The sequence below is a fragment of the Lepus europaeus genome, chromosome 4 (assembly GCF_033115175.1).
Source record: "Lepus europaeus isolate LE1 chromosome 4, mLepTim1.pri, whole genome shotgun sequence".
In the NCBI taxonomy this organism is placed as follows: domain Eukaryota; kingdom Metazoa; phylum Chordata; class Mammalia; order Lagomorpha; family Leporidae; genus Lepus; species Lepus europaeus.
Window position 1 is genome coordinate 18,679,958 of NC_084830.1, and position 24,298 is coordinate 18,704,255.

Here is a 24,298-nt window from a genome sequence, read left to right on the forward strand (position 1 = left end):
GCCAAGTTCCTTTTTAGAATCAAAAAGATGTACTTTTTGATCCCGCATAACTTTGTGCAAAGTGGGTTCTCAACATTTGTAAAATAGGCCTTGATGAAAAAACCATTTCTTTCCCAAGCTAATGAGTCAAGTAGACTTTTTGTTCTACTAAATAGTATTTTCACATTTGACTAGCACTACAATTTCACACGCTTTGACTTTCTGATCTTACAACAATGCTCTGAGGTGGGTATTAATAGTCTCCTTTCACAAATGAAGAAACTGGCACTCAGAAATTTGACATTGGTTGCCCAAGATCACTCAACCTGTGAGTGAGAAGATGAATATAGGGAGCCTCGGATGTAAACTCCAGTGAGCTCTGCAAATTGAAGAGGGATTACAATCTCACCTTAACTTTCCCATCTTTTGGTGGCTCCTGGGTTGCAGGTTTATGTTCAGGTTCCAGCATAGGAGATGAGTCAGGGATGTCAACCAGGATGGATGACTGAGCCTGGGCAGAGTCTGGTACCACTGTGGAAGGCGGCTCAACATCCACATAGATATGATCCGCTGGGGGCTCCTGAGAGGAGCCAGGGGCATCAGGGGACTCAGCGGCTATGAGTGAATCTGAAGTCCCTGAAATAAAAGCACATCCACTCAGGAACTGGGCTGCATTATGAGATGGGCACTTCAGGGACATAAGATAAGGAAGCAGGCAGATCTGGATTCAAATAAGGCAAGTTCCTCACAATTTGAAACCTCATTTTCCTTATTCACAAAGTAACAGTAAAAATACCCATTTCATTAGGGTATGAGTAGGATGGAATGAGATCATGATGTAAGACATCTGGTTACCAGTGAGTGGTTGTATTTGTCATTGACCCTGCTGGGTAATTTCAATCCATAATGGCCATCAGGATCATGACGGTCAGGTTTAGAGCATAGGTTCCTCTGAAACGATGTCTCCCCCAGTGTGGATCTTCTGGGGGCTCCGGGGGTCTGTGAACCCCCCAAGTAGAGGCAGAACTCTGAGCACATGAGTGCATGGGCTTGGCAGGAAGCAGAAGTATGGCCCTGGACTTGATCAAATTCTCATCTGCTGATGCCACAAAAAGGTCATAACCCTGTCCTTTGCTGTCAGAGGAACTATGTCCTCCATTTTGCTCCACAGAATTCAGTAGTTGGGGACATTTCTCAGCTGGGAACCTCCACGGCTGCCAAGGCCTGCAGAGTTCTTCTCTCCTCCAGTTGTTGAGTGTTAGGGCAAATCCAACCCAAAGAACTCTTGAAAGCATCTGCTCTGCACAGAGCACAGAGACAAAGAAACCAGAAGGACAAAGTAGAAAGCCTGGTGATAGAAGAGGATGTCTGGCAAGCTGATTGATGAGAAAGAGAATAGACTAAGTCAATGGAGAAAGGAATGCCACAAGCCCTTTGAAGACAAAATAGTACACTGGATGGAGAAAAGCACATCAGGATCCCAATCTAAAATCATATACAAATGCAATGACTTGAAGATCTGAACGTTCAAGTTAAAACATAAAGCTAATAGAATAAAATAAAAGATAATATCTTTATAACAAAGAGGAAGCAAACTATAAAGTTTAAAACATGTATAGATGTCATTACATCAAAATCAATGATTTAAATTCAGTGATGGGAACTCCAGACAGCATTAGTAGCTACAGTAGGGAAATAATGCATGAGCAAAGTCTACAGCCTATAGGATCTTAACAGGTAGAATTTACAAAGAATTTGTGAACCAGGGGCTGGTGTTTAGAAGCAGTTTAGAAGCTGCTTGAGATGCCGGCATCCCATGGAGTCTCTGGATTCGAGTCCTGGCTCTGTTTCTGATTGCAGCTTCCTGTTAAAGCACACCCTGGGAGGCAGCAGGCGATGGTTCAAGTACTTGGATCCCTACCACCCAAGTGGGAGACCCCCTATTGAGTTCTAAGCTCCTCGCTTCAACCTGGCCCAGCCCTGGCTGTTGCAGTCCTTTGGAGAGTGAATCAATGGGTGAAGATCTCTGTCTCCCTGCCTTTAAACAAAACAAACAAATTAATTAGTTAAGGAAGTACATAAAACATGGGCAAAAGATTGAGCAGGCAAACAATATGACGGGAGACTAAAATGGCAGGAAGGATATGAAGAGATGTGTAAACTCGGTAAAAATCAAAGAAACCCACAGAACACAGAGTAGCAAAAACCAAAAGCCAAACCAAACCCAGACAAAAGCCCAGAAAGTTAAATAATTGGAAGTGCTGCTGACCCCAGGAGCACAATGATACAAGCAGACTGGTGTAAACCAGTGTAGCCATTGGAGCACCCCCTGGTGGTACTGAAAGAAATTACATATACACATTCCCTGTGACCCATCAAACTCACCCCTAGGTGAGTATTCCTGAGAAATTCCTACAGCATCTTCCCTTGGGGAACAGCACAGGGAGTTTCACCACATAGCTGTTCAAGGGCATGAAGAGTTGGAGGCAGCACAGGAGTGCAGTATGAGGGAAAGGAAAAGTGCAGTGTGGTAGCTACAGCAGGTAACAACAGTAAACTAAGGTACACACAGCAATGTGGCCAGATCTTAGAACAGGGCAGTGAGTGGAGGAACAGGAAGCCCAAGGAAGAGTGCAGCACCCTATCATACACGTAGATTAAATGGATTTACATTTCACAAGGATGCTGGTGTGGGGCTTACACTGGGGAAGGGGTTGGGAGTGGAGACAGGAAATCAAGCACAGGAGGATGATAGGTGAAATGAGAGTCCTTGGATAGGCCAATGATGACTGCACAGCATGAGAAGTGTGATTGACCAGACTCTGTGCCCGAGATCCAAAATGGCCCAGACTAAAACAACATCAAGCACAAAGCCAAGTAATAGGTGAGAGAGTGTAGGCAGGAGGCAGCTCAAGGCATCTTCACAGAGGCTTCTTAAAGGAGCTGAGCCTGGTGTGAGTCTTAAAGAAGGCGGGGCACGAGGTGCGAGGGCAAACTCCCAGAAAGACCCTTCAGCCACTTGAGGCCATCGTCCTTGAGTGGCCTCCACAGCAGGCACCCTAGCTTCATGGGCACCACTCCCGAGGCTGGGAGGAGCTTCCTACCTTGGCCACCTTGGGTTCCATCCATCTGTGAGACGAGGGCAAGGGGTTCTCTGGATTTACATAGGAACTGCTTCAAGCAGTTGATGGTATACGTGCCCACGAGGGTGCTCCTTCCAAATGCTCTCCAGTCAACCACGCAGATGCTCAGTGGTGGGTGCAAAAGCTCATTCTCAGGCAGCTCCTGAAGGGAGAGGTTGGGCTGAGGTCACAGCACCACCTGGCTGCTCACACCCTGCTGACCTGACTGCGGGCAGACCCCAAGCCAGCTGAGCACCCCTACCCCCTTGCCCTGTCTTGCCATTCTATCCAGGCTTGCCGCAACTCTGATGCACTGTTCTCTCAGTCAGGGAGTAATTACTCCCAATGTGAGGGATGGAGCACTAGCAATTCATCCCAGGCTTCATTCACAAAACCCCCACTTGCACATTCTCCATGGCAGAAGTTTCAATCCTCTCATGTTTGTCATCATCGCCAGCAGAACGCTCATCTGTAACAACAGTTTCCCAGGCCCAATGTGTAAAACAGCCTGTGAATATGGAGCTGAGGCTGAGGGGCCAGTGCTCCGCCCACCTGTTTTCCTTGGTAGCCCCCAAGGCTCAAGGAAGCCCAGTGTGAAAAGTTTGCAGACACTGCATGTTCTTTAACTGCAGTCTTGGCTGATTTAGAGCATGTGTGCAGAGGAGGTGGCTGGACTGGAGAAAGCAAACTTTTTCTACACAGTTCAAAATCAGAGGTATTGAAACAAATGCACAGGTGTCAAAAAAAAAAAACCCACATTGTTTTAGAGTATAAGTTCACATGTAAACTACTAAGATTTTAATTTTAAGGACAAATACTTTTAAAATCTAATGATTAAAATAAGTGTCACTAGGGTTATCTTCTGGGGGGGGGGGTGTCACAAAACTTTAGCGAGTATCAGAATTACCCAGATGTCTTTTTAAACAGAGCCACATGGATCTCATGTCCAGTGGTTTCTGATTTGGTGGGACAGTGGTGTGGCCTGGGAATTTCTGTGTCTAACAAGTTCCCAGGTGATGCTGATGAAGATGAATTAGAGGTCACGCTTTGGGTACTATTGTCCCAGGCAAAAGCTTGTCGATCTTTGATTTACTGTCTGATCTAAACCTGGGAACTTTTAAAACAAAAGAGAACAATGATACTATTTTAGATCATTCTGGAATTCTGGCTCTTCACTGAACTGGACTGTTCTTTCCTGCAGACAATGGGCAGCCAAAACTCTGCAACACCGCCCCATGCCATGTGGATGAAGGAGGGGGTTCCATCTAGGGAATGGGGCAAGAGCAGGTCAGGGAGGGGAGGAGATTCGCACCACTTCAAAACTGTCTGCCTGGACGCTGAAGTTTGGGTTGTTCTTGTAGCTCTGGATCACGCAGGACTTCACCCCTCGTCCCCCGCACTCGATGAGAACCTGCGGCCGGTCCACGGAGAGCAGCTGAACCTTCTTCATCTCTCGGACTCCCCAGAAGAGAACCTGAGAGGAGAAGCAGAGTCATGACCTGTTAACCCCAGAAGGAGCCTCATGCATGCCCCAGCTATGATGTTGCTGCTTCCCGGGAACTGCAATAGCTTCCTCCAGGAAACAATAATGCAGCTCCCTGAAGGCTCCATCAGGACAAGTCCCAACTGCAGAGGGTGGTCTTCCAGGTACCCTGCCCATCCCATAACACCCCTCCAACAAGGCAGGTGGAGCTACTGAGCCCTCCCTAAGCCATACCTCCACTCGGTATTTGCTAAGCACTGGCCGAATGTTGGCAGGAACTGGGTAGATCTGGGTGACATCTGGTGGATCAATGGGAGGGAGCCCTTGCACCCCGGAAGCTGGGACCTGTCACACAAAATGGGTGCTGGTGAGAATACTTGGAGAGACACAGGGGAGACCACGGCCACACAATCACCTCCTCAGTACGACATTCATGGTTTTGTCAGCAAACGTAAGGTTTCCAGCCGACAATGCAACAGGGACCTTGCATTTTACCAAATTCAATTATTTGTTAATAAATGCATTCATTTACGTGGTGACCAGCATTAGTGCGCACTTAGGATGAGCCATGAGGTTCAGACACAGCTGTCAGCAAGCTCACGGTACAGAAGGGAGAGAGGAAAGACAGACAGATCCCCACAATTCCACAAAATCACACGGGAACTATCAGAGTGGAGCACAGAGGCAGCTCTGCTCAGATCCGCACCTTCCAGTCTGAACTCTCCCCTTACTTAAGGCCCTTCAAGATCTCCAGAAAAGCCACAGTGCATGGCTCCAAAGAGAGACATCGAACGGTGAAGCAGAAAATGAAGTCTTTTTTTTTTTTTTTTTTGACAGGCAGAGTAGACAGTAGAGGGAGACAGAGAGAAAGGTCTTCCTTTTGCCTTGGTTCACCCTCCAATGGCCGCCGCGGTAGGCGCACCGCGCTGATCCGATGGCAGGAGCCAGGTGCTTCTCCTGGTCTCCCATGGGGTGCAGGGCCCAAGCACTTGGGCCATCCTCCACTGCACTTCCTGGCCACAGCAGAGAGCTGGCCTGGAAGAGGGGCAACCAGGACAGGATCGGTGCCCCGACCGGGACTAGAACCCAGTGTGCCAGCGCCGCAAGGTGGAGGATTAGCCTAGTGAGCCGCGGTGCCGGCTGAAAATGAAGTCTTTTGAAGGCAGAGCTCCAGGATGAAAGGTGTCACCTTGGGCATTTGGAGACCATGGAACTGCAGGAGGACAACCATTGTGCTTTGCTGAAATCTCGCACAAAGGACTTAGCGTGTTCCATGAAGACAAGGTCTCTCCATTTGCCTCGGCCATCCACACTGCCTCTACGACCTGGCTCAGCACATACATCTTTCACGAAGCCTTCCCTGACCTGGCCCCAGCTACTGTGCTCCTGCTCCAACTTAGATGCCTTCTGAGTGCAGTGTGTCCTCCATATGGGCTCAGCATTGAAGTTAGGGGGCTCAGTCTGGAAAGCAGGCTGTGCTGTGTGTCCCTGCACAAATCACTTTCCCTCTCTGATCCTTGGATATTGGGCAATGTTCAACATCGCTCTGGAGCAGGTGGTTCTTCTCACTGTGGCTGTTTGCCTGCTTGAAAAAATGAATAGGACTTGGCCAAAAGGGAGTCTATGTTTACTTCATTTCACTCTCCAAGCCCCTCAAGTGATGTACCACATACAATGAGTTCTTGATAAATGTTTATTGGCGGACAGACATATTAGCCCCATGTGCTGGAAAAAGCTTGATTGCTCATGAAAATCTGCGAAGCACAGACATATCCCCATCTCTTCTTCACAGACATTCTAGCTGGCGGCAGCAGATGTGCTTAAGCTAATTATAAGAAAGCGCAGAAAAAGATGACACAGCCAGTGCCAAATGGGCTCGAGACAATGGTGCTGCAGAAAGAACCAGAGCCGTTTAAGAAGCGGCGGCTAATGAGGAGGAACACCAATACTGCCTTGCCATGAGAGATGAGTGATTATCCTGCCGGCATCACCTCTTTGGGAAAGCTACTTGCCCCCTCTGGCTTCCATGGTAGAGCCACAGGACAGCTGTGGTGGTGCCAGGGGAGAGGCTGCGCCTGAGTGTGCTTGTTGAGCAGCACCAATGTTTCCTCCTCCCGAGCCCGCAGCACTGTTGGCCTGGGCAATGCCTTCAAGAGCCTTTTGCCCCACACATGACTGAAAGACGCTCTTAGGAGTTCAACACTTGGGACACTGCTTGGGATGCCCACATCCCATGCTGGAGAGCCTGGGTTTGAGTCTCTGCTCATTTCCAAATCACCTGTGGCAGCAGGTGATGGCTGAAGTACCTGAGTTCCTGCTACCCATGTGGGAAATCTGGTTTGCGATAGATTCCTGGTTTCAACCTGGCCCAGCGTTTGGGGAATGCATGAGCAGATGAATGATCTCTGTCTGTCTGCCTGTCTCTCTGCCTTTCAAATTAATTAATAAATTAAAAGGTTAAAAAAAATGTTAACATAGCCCTTGAAGATTCCCCCAACATGTTGGAGATCAAACGGTTTTACTGCCAGTCAAGATTAAGCTTTTCACAGTGAAATGGGCCAGTGGCTGGCTTATAAAACCACATCGTGCGCAGCCATTTGGCACATGGCATGAAGGGAACATAGGGGATTGTTATGAGGGGGAAGCAGTAAGGACAGAGGGCAAGCAGGCTACGTTGGTCCAAAAGCCAGATTGCTTTAACACCCCAGTGGAGGCAAAATATCAGCCTCAACACGGGTCCAGCCTCAGAGCTGGGACAAGGGGGAACAAGTGAGGTGCCCAGAATGCAGAATTTAGGGGGAGGCTCAGTGTTGCAGTCACACACAACTCCAGTCCCTTCCCTGTCCTGAAGCCTCCAACGCCTCTCTCCTCCGCCGTCTCCCTCAGCCCAGCTTCTGTACTTCTGTGACATCTCCTGTTCTCTCCTCCACTGTCTCCCTCAGCCCAGCATCTGCACTTCTGTGACGTCTGTTTGGTACGTGGTTAAGGGCCAGTCCTGGGCCCCACTGTTCACTAGCTGTGAGAACTTGGACAGGTTTCTCAGTGTTTCTGAGTCTCGGTTCTGTCACTGGTAAAGTGAAGATGGTGACACCTAATTCAGGGAGCAGCTGTGAACAATCACCGGGGCACCATGAAAAGCCTTGACACACTTCTGGCACACAGGAAGTTCCCAAGGAGCCAGGGTAAGCTGGAAATTGCTGACTCTGGTAAAGATTGGAGCTCATCTTCAAGGCATCCTAATCTTTTTATCATTATTATTTGAAACAGAGAGTGTGGGCCGGTGCCATGGCTCACTTGGCTAATTCTCCGCCTGTGGTGCCAGCACCCCAGGTTCTAGTCCCAGTTGGAGCACCAGATTCTGTCCCGGTTGCTCCTCTTCCAGTCCAGCTCTCTGCTGTGGCCCGGGAGGGCAGAGGAGGATGGCCCAAGTGCTTGGGTCCCTGCACCCCATGGGAGACCAGGAGGAAGTACCCAGCTCCTGGCTTCAGATCGACGCAGCACCGGCCATGGTGGCCATTAGGGGAATGAACCAATGAAAGGAAGCTCTTTCTCTCTGTCTCTCTCACTGTCTATAACTCTGTCTCTGTCTCTCTCTCTCACTGTCTAACTCTGCCTGGCAAAAATAAAAAACAAAAGGAAGAAAGAGAGTGCTCCCATCTGCTAGCTTACTTCTCAAATACCCACAATCACTGGGCTGCACTTGGCTAAAGCCAGGAGCTGGCAACTCGATCCTTCCTGATACATATATGGTAAAATAGTCCTAAAAGAAGGCTAAGGAGATCTTTCTAGAAGTTGGGAAATATTTCCACATTACAATCCCCAGAATCTATGAATATACGGCCTTACATGACAAAAGGCACATGGAAGACATGACTGAATTAAGGGTGTTCAGATGAGGAGGACATCCTGGGTTATCTGGGCAGGCCCAGTCTAATGACAAGGATCCTTTTAAGGGGGAGGTAGGAAGGTCAGAGTCAGAGCAGATGTGACAATGGAAGTAATGGAAGCAGGAGTGAGAAAGAGGAGAGGAGAGGAGAGGAGAGGAGAGGAGAGGAGGGGAGGGGAGGGGAGGGGAGGGGAGGGGAGGGGAGGGGAGAGGAGAGGAGAGGAGAGGAGAGGAGAGGAGAAGAGAGTGGGGAGGGGAGGAGAGAAGGAGGGAGAGGGTGGGGGAGGGGAGGGGAGGAGAGAGGGAGGGGAAAGGAAGAGAGAGGGAGAGGGAGAGGGAGAGGGAGAGGGAGAGGGAGAGGGAGAGGGAGACAACACACTGCCAGCTTGAAGATGGAGGAAGGGGCCACAAACCAGGAGATGCAAGTAGGTCCCAGAAGCTGCACAAGGCAAGGACACAGACTCCCTAGGGCTTCCAGAAGGAAATCAGCCCTGCTAACACATCGACTTCAGTTCCGTGAGATCCTTTCATACTTATGACCTCCAGAACCACAAGATAATAAATGTTTACTGTCTTAAACCATCATGTTTACAGGTATTTTTTTATTCAGGAAAAAAAAACATTCTAAGCAAGGAAGGTAACTTTTTTAGAATATTCAAACAGCAAATAAGAGGAAATTTCTGAAAGGAGAGAGAGGGTTCTAAAAATAAGAGGACAATTACAAAACTATTTTTAAATGAGTGCTTTAAATACAGAGAAGGGGAGCTTAAAGGAGGAGGAGGCAAAAGTTTCAAAACAAGCCAGTTTTGAGAGAACAGCAGGCAGAGGTGCTGTAAGTGGCCCAGATAATGGTCTGAAAGTTGAAATCTACCCCATACAAAGGTTTGTTAATCGAACAAGTGAATAAATACATTCTACAATATTTTATTGAGAAATTATTATGGACAAAATATTGTTGGCTTCTATGAGTGACGTGAAGATGAATCTTGCATCTCACTTCCAATTCTGTGGACTCTGCCATTCATATATGTCCGCCCACATTCCATCTCTCTTCCTTTCCAAGGTTACAATCCTGATCTAAACCACCCTTGTCTCCAGTCTGCATGATTTCAAGAATCTCCCAACTGGCCTTCCAGCTTCCCCCTTTCCCCATCAGAACGTACTTGGCCCAGCATCCATTGTGCTCAACATAACGTTGGAAACCCTCTCTTGCCTTCCAGTCTCTCCCAGATAAAAGTCAACGTACCCACAAGGCTCCATGTGCTCTCTCACCCTAACCTCATCCCATCCCCTCCCCCCACCCAACTCCACTGCACGTGCATCAGCCTCCTCCTGAGTGTACCCAGGGTCTGGTGTTAGCTGTTCCCTCTGCACCAAAGGCTCTTGCCCAGTTGTCTTCATGGCACAGTTCCTTCCCTCTTCAGGCCTTGACCTGAACACCACTTTCTCAGTGAGACTTCCCTTGGTGCCTAAAGTGTCAGCTCTGTCCCTGTTTCCAATACACACGCAGGTCCACCTCCTATTGCTTTACCTTTTTTCCTCAGCACTCACCACACTGTAACAAACTCTATGATTTGTATATTGATGTCATAATATCATTTACACAGTGCTGCCTATTGTCTCCTCCTCACTAGCAATAAACCCCAGGAGGGTACGGAGATTTGCTTGTTTTGTTAAGAACATATCTGGTGCCTTAAGAGACACTCAGGTAATATGTGATGGAACGAGTGAAGTATTCGTTGCCTTCATAATCCTTACAAACTAATGGAGGAAACTAACCTGTAAACTGACTTTCCCATAGCCCAAACTAAATAGAAAAACAGGATGGAAGAGGAGAGAATATTTGAATGAGGTAGGGTGGGGAAAGCTTCCTGGAAGAGTTTGTTTGTTTATATTTGAAATGCAGAGGGAAAGAGACAGAGATCATCTATCCCCTGGTTCATTTCCCAAATGCCTACAACAGCCAGGGCTGTGTGAAGCCAAACCCAGGAGCCCAGAACTCCTTCTGTGGCAGGGACCCAAGCACTTGGCTGACACCAGCTGCCACACAAGATGTACATGAGCAAGAATACTGAATCGAAAGTTGAGTGTGGACTTGAACCCAGGCACTCTGATATGAGATGTGGGTATCCCAAGTAGTGCCACAATGCCTAGTTTGCCATAACACCTATCCTTCAGAGTCATCTCTCGTTCTGAATTTTGATGTTGATCATTTGCACAGAGAGGTACATGGGAAGGTAGAACCTGGAGTGGGCAGAGTAGGCAGACAGCTCAGAATGAGTTAACAGAATGGCTAAAAGGAGAAGAGTACCTCTGAGTTCGGAGATCAGGGAATTCTGAGTCAGCTAGGTAAAGAGGACACAGTATATGTAGAGGAATATGCTAAAATATGAGCCTCAGAAAGTGGTCTGAAGACAGACCACTGGGGAGTGTCTATCAGCCAATCTTTGGAAATGTCACATATCCTAGGCTGAATTTTTCTCTTCATGGAATATTAACAGTTATCATGCAAAAAAACAAAAACAAAAAACTGTGGTCAAAAACATTTGGATATTGGGTTTTGAAAAGAAATTTTTTAAAAAGTCCTTTATGGCAGAACTTCTCGGGACTTCTTGGAATCTTTACCATATTAATAGGCATCTCTAGGCCAGCAACGCGGCTCACTAGGCTAATCCTCCACCTGCGGCGCCAGTACCCCGGGTTCTAGTCCCGGTTGGGGCACCAGATTCTGTCCAGGTTGCTCCTCTTCCAGGCCAACTCTCTGCTGTGGCCCAGGAGGGCAGTGGAGGATGGCCCAAGTGCTTGGGCCCTGCACCTACATGGGAGACCAGGAGGAAGCACCTAGCTCCTGGCTTCAGATCGGCTCAGCACGCCAGCCATAGCAGCCATTTGGGGGATGAACCAACGGAAGAAAGACCTTTCTCTTTGTCTCTCTCTTTCTCACTGTCTAACTCTGCCTGTCAAAAAAACAACTAATAAAATAAATAAAAATAAAAAATAAAAACTTCTAATCTCCAATAGTTATATGATATGATATATTTCTAATCCCCAATAGTCATATGATAGGATCCATTTCTCAAACATTCTTTTTATTGTATTTAAAGAATCTGGTATTCTCTCAAGAAAGACTTCAGGGACTGTTCCATGGGTAAGAATGGGGAGCCACTGAGGATTTCTGCAGAGCAGAATGGTATGACCAACTTGTGTTCTGGAGGCAATGTGAAGGAGCCAGTAGACAGGAAAAGCACAGGAGGCCAGTGGGCCAGCAAAGAGGCCAATGCAACAATCAGATGAGAACTAAAAGAGCCCATGGTAACAGGGAAGACTTGAGCCCTTCCACGAGGCTGGCCTCACTGTGAACACTGCAGACACAGTATGAGGAACTAGGGCCAACTCCGAATTTTCAAACCAGAGAGTCTGGCTGGGAAAACAGCAGGGCTATGAGCCAGGACTGGGAGCCAGGTAGCATAGGGGAGGAAGTGCAAGGAATACATTTTTTCTGCTGCATAGAACAAATACACTGCGTCCTTCTTCTGAGACAGGGATGTATTTTAGTGATGGAGAAGCCAGGTAAGTCATCCACAGCCGAAACTGAGAGCAGCTGGGGAGCGATGAAAGCCTTTTCCAGCCCAGCTTGCTCAGCATGTACAAGATCCAAAAGATAAGAGAGTCATGCTGATGCTCAAACCACCTTCTGAACAAGTGATCAAGTGAGAAGACAATCTGATGAAGCCCTAATAAACTGTATCTCTCAGGCTACGTGCTTCTGCTTCTAAATCAGCTATTAGGAAGCAGCAGGGTCTCTCACCAGAGCACCCACTCAGTACAGAATGGGGAGGAGGAGAGCTGGGACCACAGACCTCAGAGAGCTGGTCCTCCTAGGGCCTCTAAGGAACCACCAGTTCAGCCCTCACCGACAGGTGGAGGAGACTCAGGCCCAGAGCACGTGGAGAAGCAGCTTCATATAATCAATCCAAGTCAGTTAGCCCTGAGCCTCAGCTCTGCCAGGTGCAAAAGCCAGTGCTGAACCAGAGTGGCTTTTCCCTAGTCAGTCATTCCCCCAGCCTCTTTACCACTTCTGCTGTTATTTGGTAACCACTTTTTAAAAATTGGACCCAGTTATATTTTTAAAAAGAAAATTTCATGTTACTAGGTTAAAAATATACTTGATCTAAAAGGAAAATAACCTTTAAAATAAAAGCAATGGAAATAAAAACAATGTTATTGAGATATGTAGCGTGAAGCATTTCCTAGGCTTTCTTTTCACTATTTTTGGAGGGACTGGTGTTCCAAAGGCAAACTGGGAAATGTTCACTTCCAGTTGCTTCCATGTCCTGTTAGGTCATCTACTGGACAGTGAGACCACGTTCTCAGATTCCCTCACCCGTATTCTGCTTCTGCTTTCCAGACACATGTTCATGAGTTCTACTAGGTCTTAGGATTGAGTTACTTGTCTGCAGGAAACGTGGTACAGCATGAGGAGTTCAGTCCCCAGCTCCACCACCCACCAGCCACAGGAGGAGGTAAGTCAGTCAGCTCTGGTCCTCAGTTTACTATCTGTAAAATGGGAATTATACTACCTATCCCTGCAGGACTGCGGCAGGCCCAATGTGATGAAAGGCGTGTGAGACAGTAAAAGGTGCCTGAGTAAACGCCCACAAACATTTGCTCCCTTCCCCCTCCACATCCTTTTACGGTCTGTATGGAATGCAGGAACCCGCACATGGGGCTCTCCAGCACTGTTGGCCAAGCCTACAGGATTCTGAGTCACCTGAGTCCCTAAGTGGCACCTCTCAGATCCCCAGAAGGGGGCACTCCCAGACACATGACAGCAGGGAGACCAGGCACAGCTTCACTGGAGTGGAACTTCCAGCAAGGCTGCTTCTCTGGCCAGGTGGACCAGGCAGACACCCAGTACAGGAGTAACTTCTGGTTCACTTACCTGCAGCAGCTCAAACACAGCAAGGAGGTCCCCTCCAGAGAGGTTCCCACAGAAGATGGGGTGATAGCAGAGCTTGGGTGGCTCATAGTCTTGGTCAGCTAGCTTCACAACAGGAGCAGCCACCGTGGCACCCAAATATTCTGGCTTCCCCTGAGGCAGAAAAGAAATGACATGTTGTCCACCTGCTTCTCACCCACATCAGCACAATCTTGTAATGATTTTCCCCAAACTGTCAGCATCAGTATCTCCCTCTTGGCTTCTGTCTTGTTTCTTCTTCTTCCAAGAGACTCTTGCCTGTTTCAACGAGCTTGAGAAGCAGAGGGGATCTACGCAGGCTCCCAGGGAAAACACAGAGGTTCATCAGAGGGACTCTCTCTCTCCTTGCGGACTGGACTCTAAAGTTAAAATAATCGTCAGGGTAGGCTGGAAGGGAAACATTAAGTGGCAGAAAACATTCCAAAGGATCTCCAGGATAGGACACTGTTGTTGGGAGCATGAGATTTGGAACCAGGCAAATCTGCATTAAAATTCTCAAATCTGTTACTTTCAGAGCCAGTGCTGCGGTGTAGCAAGTAAAGCTGCCACCTACAGTCCCACCATCCCCTATGGGCACCAGTTCATGTCCTGGCTGCTCCATTTCCAATCCAGCTCCCTGCTAATGTGCCTGGGAAAGCAGAGGATGTGGCCCACATCGTTAGGTCCCTGCATTCACTTGGGAGACTTGCCTGGCTTTGGACTGGCCCAACTCTGGCTGTTGCAGCCATCTGGGGAGTGAACCAGCAGATGGAAGCTGTATTTCTGTTTCTCCCTCTCACTTTCTGTAAACTCTGCCTTTCAAATAAACAAATAAATCTTTTTTTTAAAAAAATCTGCTATATCCTATCTCGGTGGCCTCAAGTCAGATACTTGAACTTTTTAAGCCTCATAACTAAAAAGGGGTCAAAAGTAATAATATTACTTGAGTGGTGAAGTGTAATGTAATGTTATATATGATTTGCACAGTAACTGGTATACAACAAATGGCTCATACAAACTAAGATGATGATGATGATGATGATGATGAAGAAGGAGAAGGAGAAGGAGGAGGAGGAGGTCAATACATTTCAGTGATAAGGTTGCTCTGCCCTATTTTTCTTGGTAGTAAAAGGAGGATATTAAAATATCTACAAACTGTATCTATCTAGATAGATACAAATCAACAGATTAATATAGATGATAGATAGATAGACAGCTGGATAGACAGATAGATGATAGATAGGCTGTAAGTTTCTCTAAGAACTGTATAAGAATTCCCGAGTCTAGCTCCCAGGAGCCTGCGTCCACATTGCCCTAGGAGTACCATGTCCTGGACCAACCACTCTCCTTTGCTATCCCAGAAACCCAGAAATGCAAGCTCCATGGGGAGAGGGAGCTGTGAGCAGTCTTCACTGCTCTGTCCCCTGGTCCAAGGAAGACCCTTGATGCACATGTGCTGGGTGAAAGCTGTTGGATCAATGACCTCCACAGGGAAGGCACAGCAGTCACATTCTGTTTTGGCTGGGGTTTGGTCTTTGCAGCCACACCGCCTCACTGCCTTCAGACTCGTGAACCAGCACTTGCAACCCCTGCTACGGAAGGCATCTCAGCTGGGATAGAAATGGGACTTCTGTTCAGCTAGGCTTGAACATGAACAAAGTTGTCTGCTGGTATCCTGTGGTGGGGTTACATCTGTTTCCAGTATGGGTGGAGTCGCGGTAGTTGGACATAAAATGAGTGATCTGCCCAATAATTTGTCCTTTATACCACCTAGAAATGGTTCATTCAAATTACCATTTGGAAAAAAAAGAGTAAACATACACCCAAGCAATCCACTTACCAGAGAGAAGCTCATCTTTTAGATCCAGCAGCCCCTCACAAGAAGTAAAAGCCTCTGGGAAATGAGAGAAAACTCCAGACTGGAAGCACAGGCTGGCTGCCCAATTCTAATCATTCAATCACCACCACGTTTGGGGCACCATTTAGAAGCAACCCACAGGTTTGAACAAAATCTTTTGCAAATCCATTCATACTTTTCCAGAAGGGAAGTGCAAGCTTTTACATTTTCTTTTCTTTTAGATTCAAGAATACAAGCTTTTTATTTTTTCTTCTGAAAAGATTTTGACTTAGGGTATGTCCAGGAAAGGCAATCATAAAAAAAAGAGATCTAGAAAGGAAATGGAAGACAACAGGGCAGCAAAGAGAAATGCAGGCCCTGGGAGGCTGATGTAGCAGGGACTTTCAAAGATGCTTGATGGCAATCATTGCCTTTCAAATAGACAGCGAACACTTTCAGGGGAAGCCTGTTGTGAGGAACAGCATTGAAAGGCGTTTATTTGTTGTCTTCCCTACAGGAAATCCGTATTAATATACTGAGTGGCAGAAATTCTCATGTATATATGTACATATACATATATAGATATACATTCCAATTTGTGGCAGAGGTATGGGGCCCAGAGGAAGGGAGAGATGTGAAGAATCAGTGTGTGTGTATAGGGGGGATTGCCACAGTAGCCACCACACATGCAGGGGGACAGGGTCAGGGAAACATGTATTCAAGTCCTGGTTCTTGCCTCCAGGTGGCTGTGACCTTGGAGAAGGTTTTTGACCTTTCTGTGTCTGGGAAACAAGAGCCTCATGCTCTCTGGGGGTCCCTGCTCGCCTTCTATGACCTTCAAGGCCTAATTCCCTCCTGACCTCGCTCTCAGGAGTGCACTTCACAGGAATATTCAGGAAGGCTTCTTGGAATAACTGTCACAAGTAATACAAGGGAGTCTTCAAATACTTCGTGGGAAATTCATAAAAGCTATTTTCCATGAAGTTTTTAAAGTACCTCATCTATTTGTGCTACTACAGCCTCCCGAGATGCAGAGACAAAAAGTAAAATAAGGAAAACTGCCTTTTTCTTTAGACTTCTTAATTAAAAAGGAAAAAAAAATTTGTCTTAGTAAGTTCAGAAAAATCTTGCAGTAAGTTTTGAGTCTCCCCCAGGATTTCAGAACAGAAGCAGTTGTGCAGAGGAAGAAGCTGGTTAACATCTTAACAGAATTGCTATGTGGGGGCAAACTGTTGAAATCGTTACCTAATATATACTAAACTGATCTTTTGTATATAAAGAGAATTGAAAATGAATCATGATGTGATTGGAAGGGGAGAGGGAGCGGGAAAGGGGAGGGTTGTGGGTGGGAGGGAAGTTTTGGGAGGGGGAAGCCATTGTAACCCATAAGCTGTACTTTGGAAATTTATATTCATTAAATAAAAGTTTAATAAAAAAAAAGATAAAAAAAAAAAAAGAAAGGACACAGAGACGAATGCGTTATCACAGGGCTTAGAGACATCAGCCCAGAAGAAAAAGAGCTCCAATTACAAAGGCTGAGTCAGTGACCATACCCATCAGTTTTTTTCCAGCCAGCTAGACCAGTACCAACCTCCTGTTTGCAAAACACATTTTTTTTTTTTATTAAACAGCGATAACATAGAATCAGCTGGGGACTGGGGGCAGCAGTGAGTTGCTTTATATAACTAACACATTCCTAAAGAAGTGTCTATCAGTGTTGCAAACCAGATCCAGTTTTAATGTAATATAGAGAGAAATCTAACTTTAAAAAAAAATAAAACCTTTAGTAAACAAATCATCATCATCAAATTTCCTGGCTCTGAATCATTTTCTGAGGCTGGGATCGCCTCTCAGTACACCTAGGGTCCTGACCGCTCCCGGTGCCAGGACTTCCGTTCAACGTGCCACTGTTACTGAGGCACAGTCAGCCCTGGCCCAGGGGACACTCACCACCGCATCGCTGTCATAGAGCTCTACCACCACCAGGGGAGGGGACTCCACCAGCTCCTTCTCATCTCCATGCAGCACCAGCTCATTGAACAGCAGCATCTGGTTCCAGGTCGGGGAGAGGGTCTGAGGGATGATCTGCAAGGAGGGACCAAGAGCATCATTCAACTGGATTGTAGGGGGCTCCAAGGTTCATTCAGTGGGCACTTACAGAGGGCCACCATTGTCACTCACTCAACGCTCAAGTCGCTGTATAAACTGCGTGGATGCTGTCTGCTGAATGCTAGGGGGATGTGAAGGTTCCCTGCCCCGGAGGAGCGGACAGTCTGAAGTTTCATGAGCAGAGCAGTATCTAACATCTTATTTACGTACACAGTTTTGACTCCCTCCTCCCCGTAGTACCGTGAGGAGAACACTAGCTACTCTTTGTTGAGCACCTACTGTGTGTTGGTTACTGTGCTTTATATGCACTGTCACATTCAAAGCTCGTGATTCAGGAACGTCAGTACAGTTACTTACATAAACCTTAAAGGCCAGAAAGCTAAGGCTCACTTGTCCAGGGTTGGTAAGTGGTAGAACTTGGATCCAACTTGGGCACCAAAGCCCAGCCTGCTAACCTCATTCACTCTCACCAAGTAGATGCTAATACTGTCTTCATTTTATGATGGAAAAACTGACAATGGGGGAGATCTCTGATCCTTAAATTAGGAACAATTAGATTTTTTAACCTTTATTTAACAAATATAAATTTCCAAAGTACAGCTTATGGATTACAGTGGCTTTTCCCCCCCATAACTTCCCTCCCAACAGTGGCTCCCCCCCACATAACGTCCCTCCCACCCACAACCCTCCCCTCTCCTGCTCCCTCTCCCATAGATTTTGCCATCAAATACATACACTGAAGTTGGGTTTAAAATTTAATATTCATTATTTGGAATTCTATTGTTTTATGGATATTTACTGATTTAGGTAAAGATCCTGGTCTTTAAAACAACCCTCACTATTTGCAAGACATGTTTCTTTCATGAGGTTTGTCTGCTATGATGGCAAATTCTGACACTAGTAGTTGGCTGTACCCATTATACAGATGGAGAAAGCAAAAGACAAAGGAAAGTATTCTGTGTAAATGACCAAGAGCCTCAGATACCTCACAGGCCCCTGCAATCCTATTCAAATGAAGAGAGAGCTATTTGGACCTGCATCCACTGCTCTATTGAAATAGTTCTTTGGAAACATGCCAGCTTCACGAAGTGGAAGGCTGGAATTGCAATGCACGGGGCAGAAATTACCCTGTTATCATGTGGGGCCGGTCCTGGCAATGGTCCACAATCATATTTATCTCTCTTCCCTGGTTTTTCAGTCAAATACACCTGATACGGTTTGAATAGGATATGGCTCCAGAACTCATGCAGACACTTCAAGTTTAACCGTGAGCTTGTGTTGATGTTGAGAGGGTGGAAACTTAATACAATTATGGTGTGTAGAAGGTGGGCCTCATGGCATGTCTCTAGGTCAATGGGGCATACCCTGGGAAGGTATTTCTAATGTGAATGTTGGTTATAAAATCTGGAATCAGACCTAGCCTCTCTCTCTCTCTCTCTCTCTCTCTGCGTCCTGGCTCACCATAGGATTGCCCTCTCCACACACACTCTGCCAGAGCCATCTTCCTGCCTTACCACATGGCTGAGCCAATAGGGCCTATGAATCTTGGACTGTGAATCTCCAAAACTGTAAACCAAAGTAAATTGCCTTTCTTCCTGAGTAGCTTGTCTTAGGCATTTAGTTGCAGCAATTAAAAGCTAACAATGCAGTCCCACAGTTGTCACTGGCCCTGGGGAAATTTCCTTAGCAGCCCTGTATTGCTCTCTGACCCATCAGTGCTCACTTCAGGAGAGATGGGAGAGAAACCTGGCCTGGACTAACATCCAAGGATCCAAAACCTGTATAAAACTATCACCTCAGTTTTACATCCAGCTGTCTCCAGTATTGGTAGTAAATTATTTGCACTGTGGTCATGAAAGAACATTTTTATTGCTCTTATTTAGGTGAGTCATAAAAGTATTGTACATTTGCACAATTTTCTTCCAAAAAATGCTTTTTACTCTTAGAGCATTGTATGTCTCCGACACAATGAGATATTTAATGTAACATTTCAGAGAAAATCAAACATTTCTGGCAGGAAAAGAATGGCTTCAATCAACCAAGAAACAGGAATGACAGTCACAGTACAAAGCTATCCTGTGTCAGTGACTGATGTCTCAAAGACGTCGGTCTTTGTTGTTGATTTTGAAAATAGAAATGTGATCTCTTTTGCTGCATGCACCTGACAGTGTAACACCAAAACAATTTTTTATCTTCACAGCAGCTTTCTTGTAGAAATATTTTTATATCTTCCATGGCACTGGGCTATACATGCTGCATGGTAAGATGCCAGTGGCCAGCATTCATCCATTCATTCATTTATCACATATTTATTCAACACCTACAATGTGCTAGTCACAATATTAGGCACTAACACAAGGGGCTCCACAGCTACAAGGGTACTTCCAAAAAGTTCATTGGAAATGGAATTAAAAGATAGGTTTATTTGGGTGCAAAAACAAATTAAAACCCAAGCATGGTTTTTTCATAATGTATAGTTTCCAGGAACTCATGGAAGACTCCTTACATTTGCAGGTACTGCCCTGTTCTCAGAATTGCTCCCATGAGATAAAGGAACACATGGCCACCTTTGAGAGGCAATAAGAGGCTCTCTCAAATGAAAGTACGTTCTCCCACTTCTCTGCCAGGGCATCCATGATTAGCCTCATTTCTTAGGGACTTTCTCATGGAGCCGTGCATTATAAATGGGTTAGATGACATCAATTGGGAGTTTATGACAACACTTAAAAAGAAGGGGCTCAGATACTGTGGACAGAGTGTGGAATCGGATAATGCTTAAAGGAACCCTCATTTCATTACCTATCTATGTCTAACTTGGGCAGGTGATGTAACCTCTCCAAACTTTGGTTTCCCTCATTTAAATAGAGTTAGCACCTACCTTGTGAAGTTACTATGAACACTGCCTGAGACAATGAGCATTAAGTGCCTGGCATACAGGACTGTTAGCCAGCCCACTCCATCCACACCCACGTTCTTGTACAAATGAGTAGCCAGGTACTGGTTACCTACCTTGTGCTAGTTGTGTACACTGAGGTTATCATGGCTATCTAGAGACCACCCACAGAAGAGATTTTTCTTAGTATCACACAGCCAACAAATGGAAGACTTTGGACTTGGTCGCAGGCAATGGGATAGTCACCATGCTATTTACCACTTCTCAAAACACAAGGAGAGAACAGTCTGCTCTCCTCTTACTTCCAGCGCAGTCGCTGAATGAGGATGAGACCACATTCTCCCGAGGTCTCATTTGACTCCCCTCCCAAACAGAAATAGCCCTCTCTCCACTTTGGGTCTTGTGGGACTTTGGACATTCCAGTTGGAAGGGGCTTACTGCACCATAGCCAGTTCACCTGTCCAGAGGCCTGCATCCATGCCAGGATCACACATCATGTGGTAGCAGGGTCTGGCCCCCCACACCTCCCAGAGCCCAGATGAGACCTGGCACAGAGCCAGCGCTGAATGGATTGTGATGCTGGCTTATATCATGCTGTCAGTCTGAGCCTCATAAATCAAAATGCAGTCTCATCCATCATGCAGGTCATGGGTCTCGCCTTAGAGAAAAATGTTAGCCTTTTCAACGCCAGCCAATATAAAAGCCACCATTTATCAATTATTGCATACACTTAACTTTCTGCTTCTTCAAAACAGCTCTATTTTAAGATGACAAACCTATAGTTTGCCCATGCAGCTAGAAAGCAGGACTGGAAGGCAACCTCAGGTTTCTTCTGTGTGTTGGCTCTGAGACCAAGAGTCCTTTACCGAGCTTCCTGCTCTCCAAACAGCCAGCCAGAGAACAGAGGAGACCCTTGGAGGAGGTGATCCACTGAGGAAGGTGGCCCACTGGACTTGTGCTGATCTGAAGCCCCTTCTGCCTTCAGCACTCAGGGCATAGGAGAGGGGAAGTCCAGAGGGACCAGTCATGGACCCCGCTCCTGCAACATTCACATCCATCAAGAAGCAATAATGTGGGGAGGAGGGAAATTCTTAATCTCAGAGGTGTTGAAAGGGTATCATCCACAGCCCCCCAACACAATACACACCCAGCTGAAAAGTCTAGTGTTTCCAGCCGGCGCCGTGGCTCAACAGGCTAATCCTCCGCCTTGTGGCGCCAGCACACCTGGTTCTAGTCCCGGTCGGGGTGCCGGATTCTGTCCCGGTTGCCCCTCTTCCAGGTCAGCTCTCTGCTATGGCCCGGGAAGGCAGTGAAGGATGGCCCAAGTCCTTGGGCCCTGCACCCGCATGGGAGACCAGGAGAAGCACCTGGCTCCTAGCTTCAGATCAGCGCGATGCGCTGGCCGCAGCGGCCATTGGAGGGTGAACCAATGGCAAAAAGGAAGACCTTTTTCTCTGTCTCTCTCTCTCTCTCTCACTTTCCACTCTGCCTGTCAAAAAAAAAAAAAAAGTCTAGAACTTCCTGACCACAAAACTAGAACTTTCCTCCTTACCAAGACCCCTCCCCCACCCCACCCCCCAAGATGACTGGAACCAAGCTTCACCGGGATTGTCTAGGCTGTCCTCTCTCTTGTTGCTTCCCCACCGCACTTGACATTGTGCCTGGCACATCTGCAGGTGCTCTAAGTATGCCAGGTTCCACTTTTCCTTCCAACTTTCCTTTGCCTTGAGATTTCCTCCCTTTGCCTTTGGACGATGGATTGCAGCGGAACAACAGATCTTTCCCATGTATTTGCCGGCATATATTTGCATACCTGGAGACACAGATTTTGCAACATGCCCCCTGTCTTTATCTGGCCTCAGGCGGGGTCTACTGCAGGCTGCAGGAGGAGGCAGGCTGGTTCCCTGCTTACCTTTGTGGTCTGGCAGTGGGAAATGAACGTGACTTTGGCAAAGGGGTCTGAAAGTCCATTGCTGTCAGCTGCAATGAGGCCCCGGGCTTGGTACATGTGAGCTCTGAGCTGAAAGACATGCCGGGCTGTGGGAAGATTGTAGAGAGTGACAGGCATTAGTGGCTTTTTAGGAGCAGTGTGTGACTACGGCTCTGAGCATGACAGTGTCTGAGTGCCCTCAAACAAACAGGGAAAACTGGGAGCCACCCTTCTCTAACCATGACAGAAAGAGGTGATGCTTATGGTGTGGTTTGGGGTCAGCCATTCTCTGGTGCTCCTAACACGTTTCTTGATCGTCACAACAAATCTGTGAAACACATCTAATTATCTCCCCTTTTAGCTGAAGAACATGACCTTCTCAAAGATAAAATACTCTCCCATGTTTGCAGAGTGAACACAGGCCAGACACTGTATTTCTGTCTGATTCCAACAACCACACTTTACTTCTTAGTCATTCTTCTGTTTCCACTGGTGTGTGTGGTTGTGTGGTTGTGTGTGTGTTTGTGGAGAGAGAGAGAGAGAGAGAGAAAGAGATGGAAGAAGAAGAAGAAGAAGAAGGAGAAGAAGAAGAAGAAGGAGAAGAAGAAGAAGAAGAAGAAGAAGAAGAAGGAGAAGAAGAAGAAGAAGAAGAAGAAGAAGAAGAAGAAGAAGAAGAAACCCCTCAAAAAGTAGTTTTTACTTCTATTAACTCAGTAAAATTTTTTAAAGATTTATTTATTTATTTGAAAGGCAGAGCTACACAGAGAGAGGAGAGGTAGAGAGAGAAAGACAGAGAGAGAGGTCTTCCATCTGATGGGTCACTTCCCAATTGGTCACAACAGCCATAGCTGTGCCTATCCAAAGTCAGGAGCCAGGAGCTTCTTCCAGGTCTCCTACATGGGTGCAGGAGCCCAAGGACCTGGGCCATCTCCTACTGCTTTCCCAGCCCATAGCAGAGAGCTGCATCCGAAGTAGAGCAGCCTGGTCTTGAACCGGCACCCATATGGGATGCCGGCACTTCAGGCCAGGGAGTTAACCTGCTGCACCACAGTGCCAGCCCCAGTAAATGTTTTGAATCATCCATTCACCCATTGTTCTATTCTGCCAGCCAAAGTCACTTTGAGTGCCTACTGTGCACCAGGCATCTTGGTCTGTAAAGATTCTACAGTAACTAAGACAGTTCCTGCCCTTGGGGAGCTCCCTGGAGAGGCCAGAGTATCCTGTAAGAGACACAGGTGCAGAGGCAAAAGACATGGGAGAAAAGGACAGGAGCAAGCGCACCTCTGTGACAGCAAGAGAGGCAGAGAAGGGGCTGCAGTTTAGGGCAGATCAGGGTTCAGTGGGGAAGCCTCAAGCAGGAGTTGAGTTCACTCTATTTCTTGGCTTGTGGGACGTTATGGTCCTTGGCCCTTGCAAGGCCCCTTGTGCTTTTTTTTTCTTATTTCTTTTTACTTCCTCACACAGTCCCATTTACCTGTCTCTCCCCAAGCTTCTGTGCACAGCGAGCCCCTGTTTATTTGTGCTGACATGATGACTGGTAGACACGAACTCCTACACTAAATTGACCAGCTCTACTTAGTTAAACTGAGGGTACGAATACACCATGCATCCCTCTTCCGTGCCACTCCCAGGTTTATATCATGTCCATATGGGTCTATATGGGTCTCGGACATGGTTGCTACCATCTCTGGGACTTTATTTCCTCAGCTGTAAAATAAGGGTGGAAATTGCCACTAGTTTGGTTACTTTGGTGGTGAGAGGCTTAAAATGGCACCTGACACAGGGGAAGAATTTTACATGTGGTATGAAGATGCTGGTGTGCTGTTATTATTGCTCATGGCAACATGACCTGTGCTGGTGAGAAGCTTAAAACAACTTCAGTGTCTATCTCTAGGCGAGTAGGAAGGAAAAATGTTAAAGGCTTAGATGAACACGTAGATGCCATGAATTAGAGGTCTACATTGTAAAATGGATGGATCTTAAGAATCTAGTGCTGGGACCAGCACTGTAGCATAGTGGGTAAAGCCACCGCCTGCAATGCTGGCATCCCATATGGGCACTGGCTCAAGTCCCAGCTGCTCCACTTCCAATCAAGATCTCTG

The 24,298-nt window shown here is 46.8% G+C and overlaps 1 protein-coding gene across 1 annotated transcript in view; it reads right to left on the reverse strand.

The window, feature by feature from the left end:
* The window catches only part of FER1L6 (fer-1 like family member 6), a 251,737-nt gene that overhangs the window by 58,415 nt on the left and 169,024 nt on the right, over positions 1–24,298 (reverse strand). The window contains exons 20-26 of the mRNA XM_062188016.1: positions 22,179–22,303; positions 17,215–17,349; positions 13,413–13,562; positions 4,819–4,929; positions 4,414–4,575; positions 3,084–3,264; positions 389–615 (exon numbers count right to left, since the gene is read on the reverse strand). Of these exons, the coding sequence (XP_062044000.1) occupies positions 389–615; positions 3,084–3,264; positions 4,414–4,575; positions 4,819–4,929; positions 13,413–13,562; positions 17,215–17,349; positions 22,179–22,303 (1,091 nt within the window). The remainder of the gene's footprint in view (positions 1–388; positions 616–3,083; positions 3,265–4,413; positions 4,576–4,818; positions 4,930–13,412; positions 13,563–17,214; positions 17,350–22,178; positions 22,304–24,298) is intronic.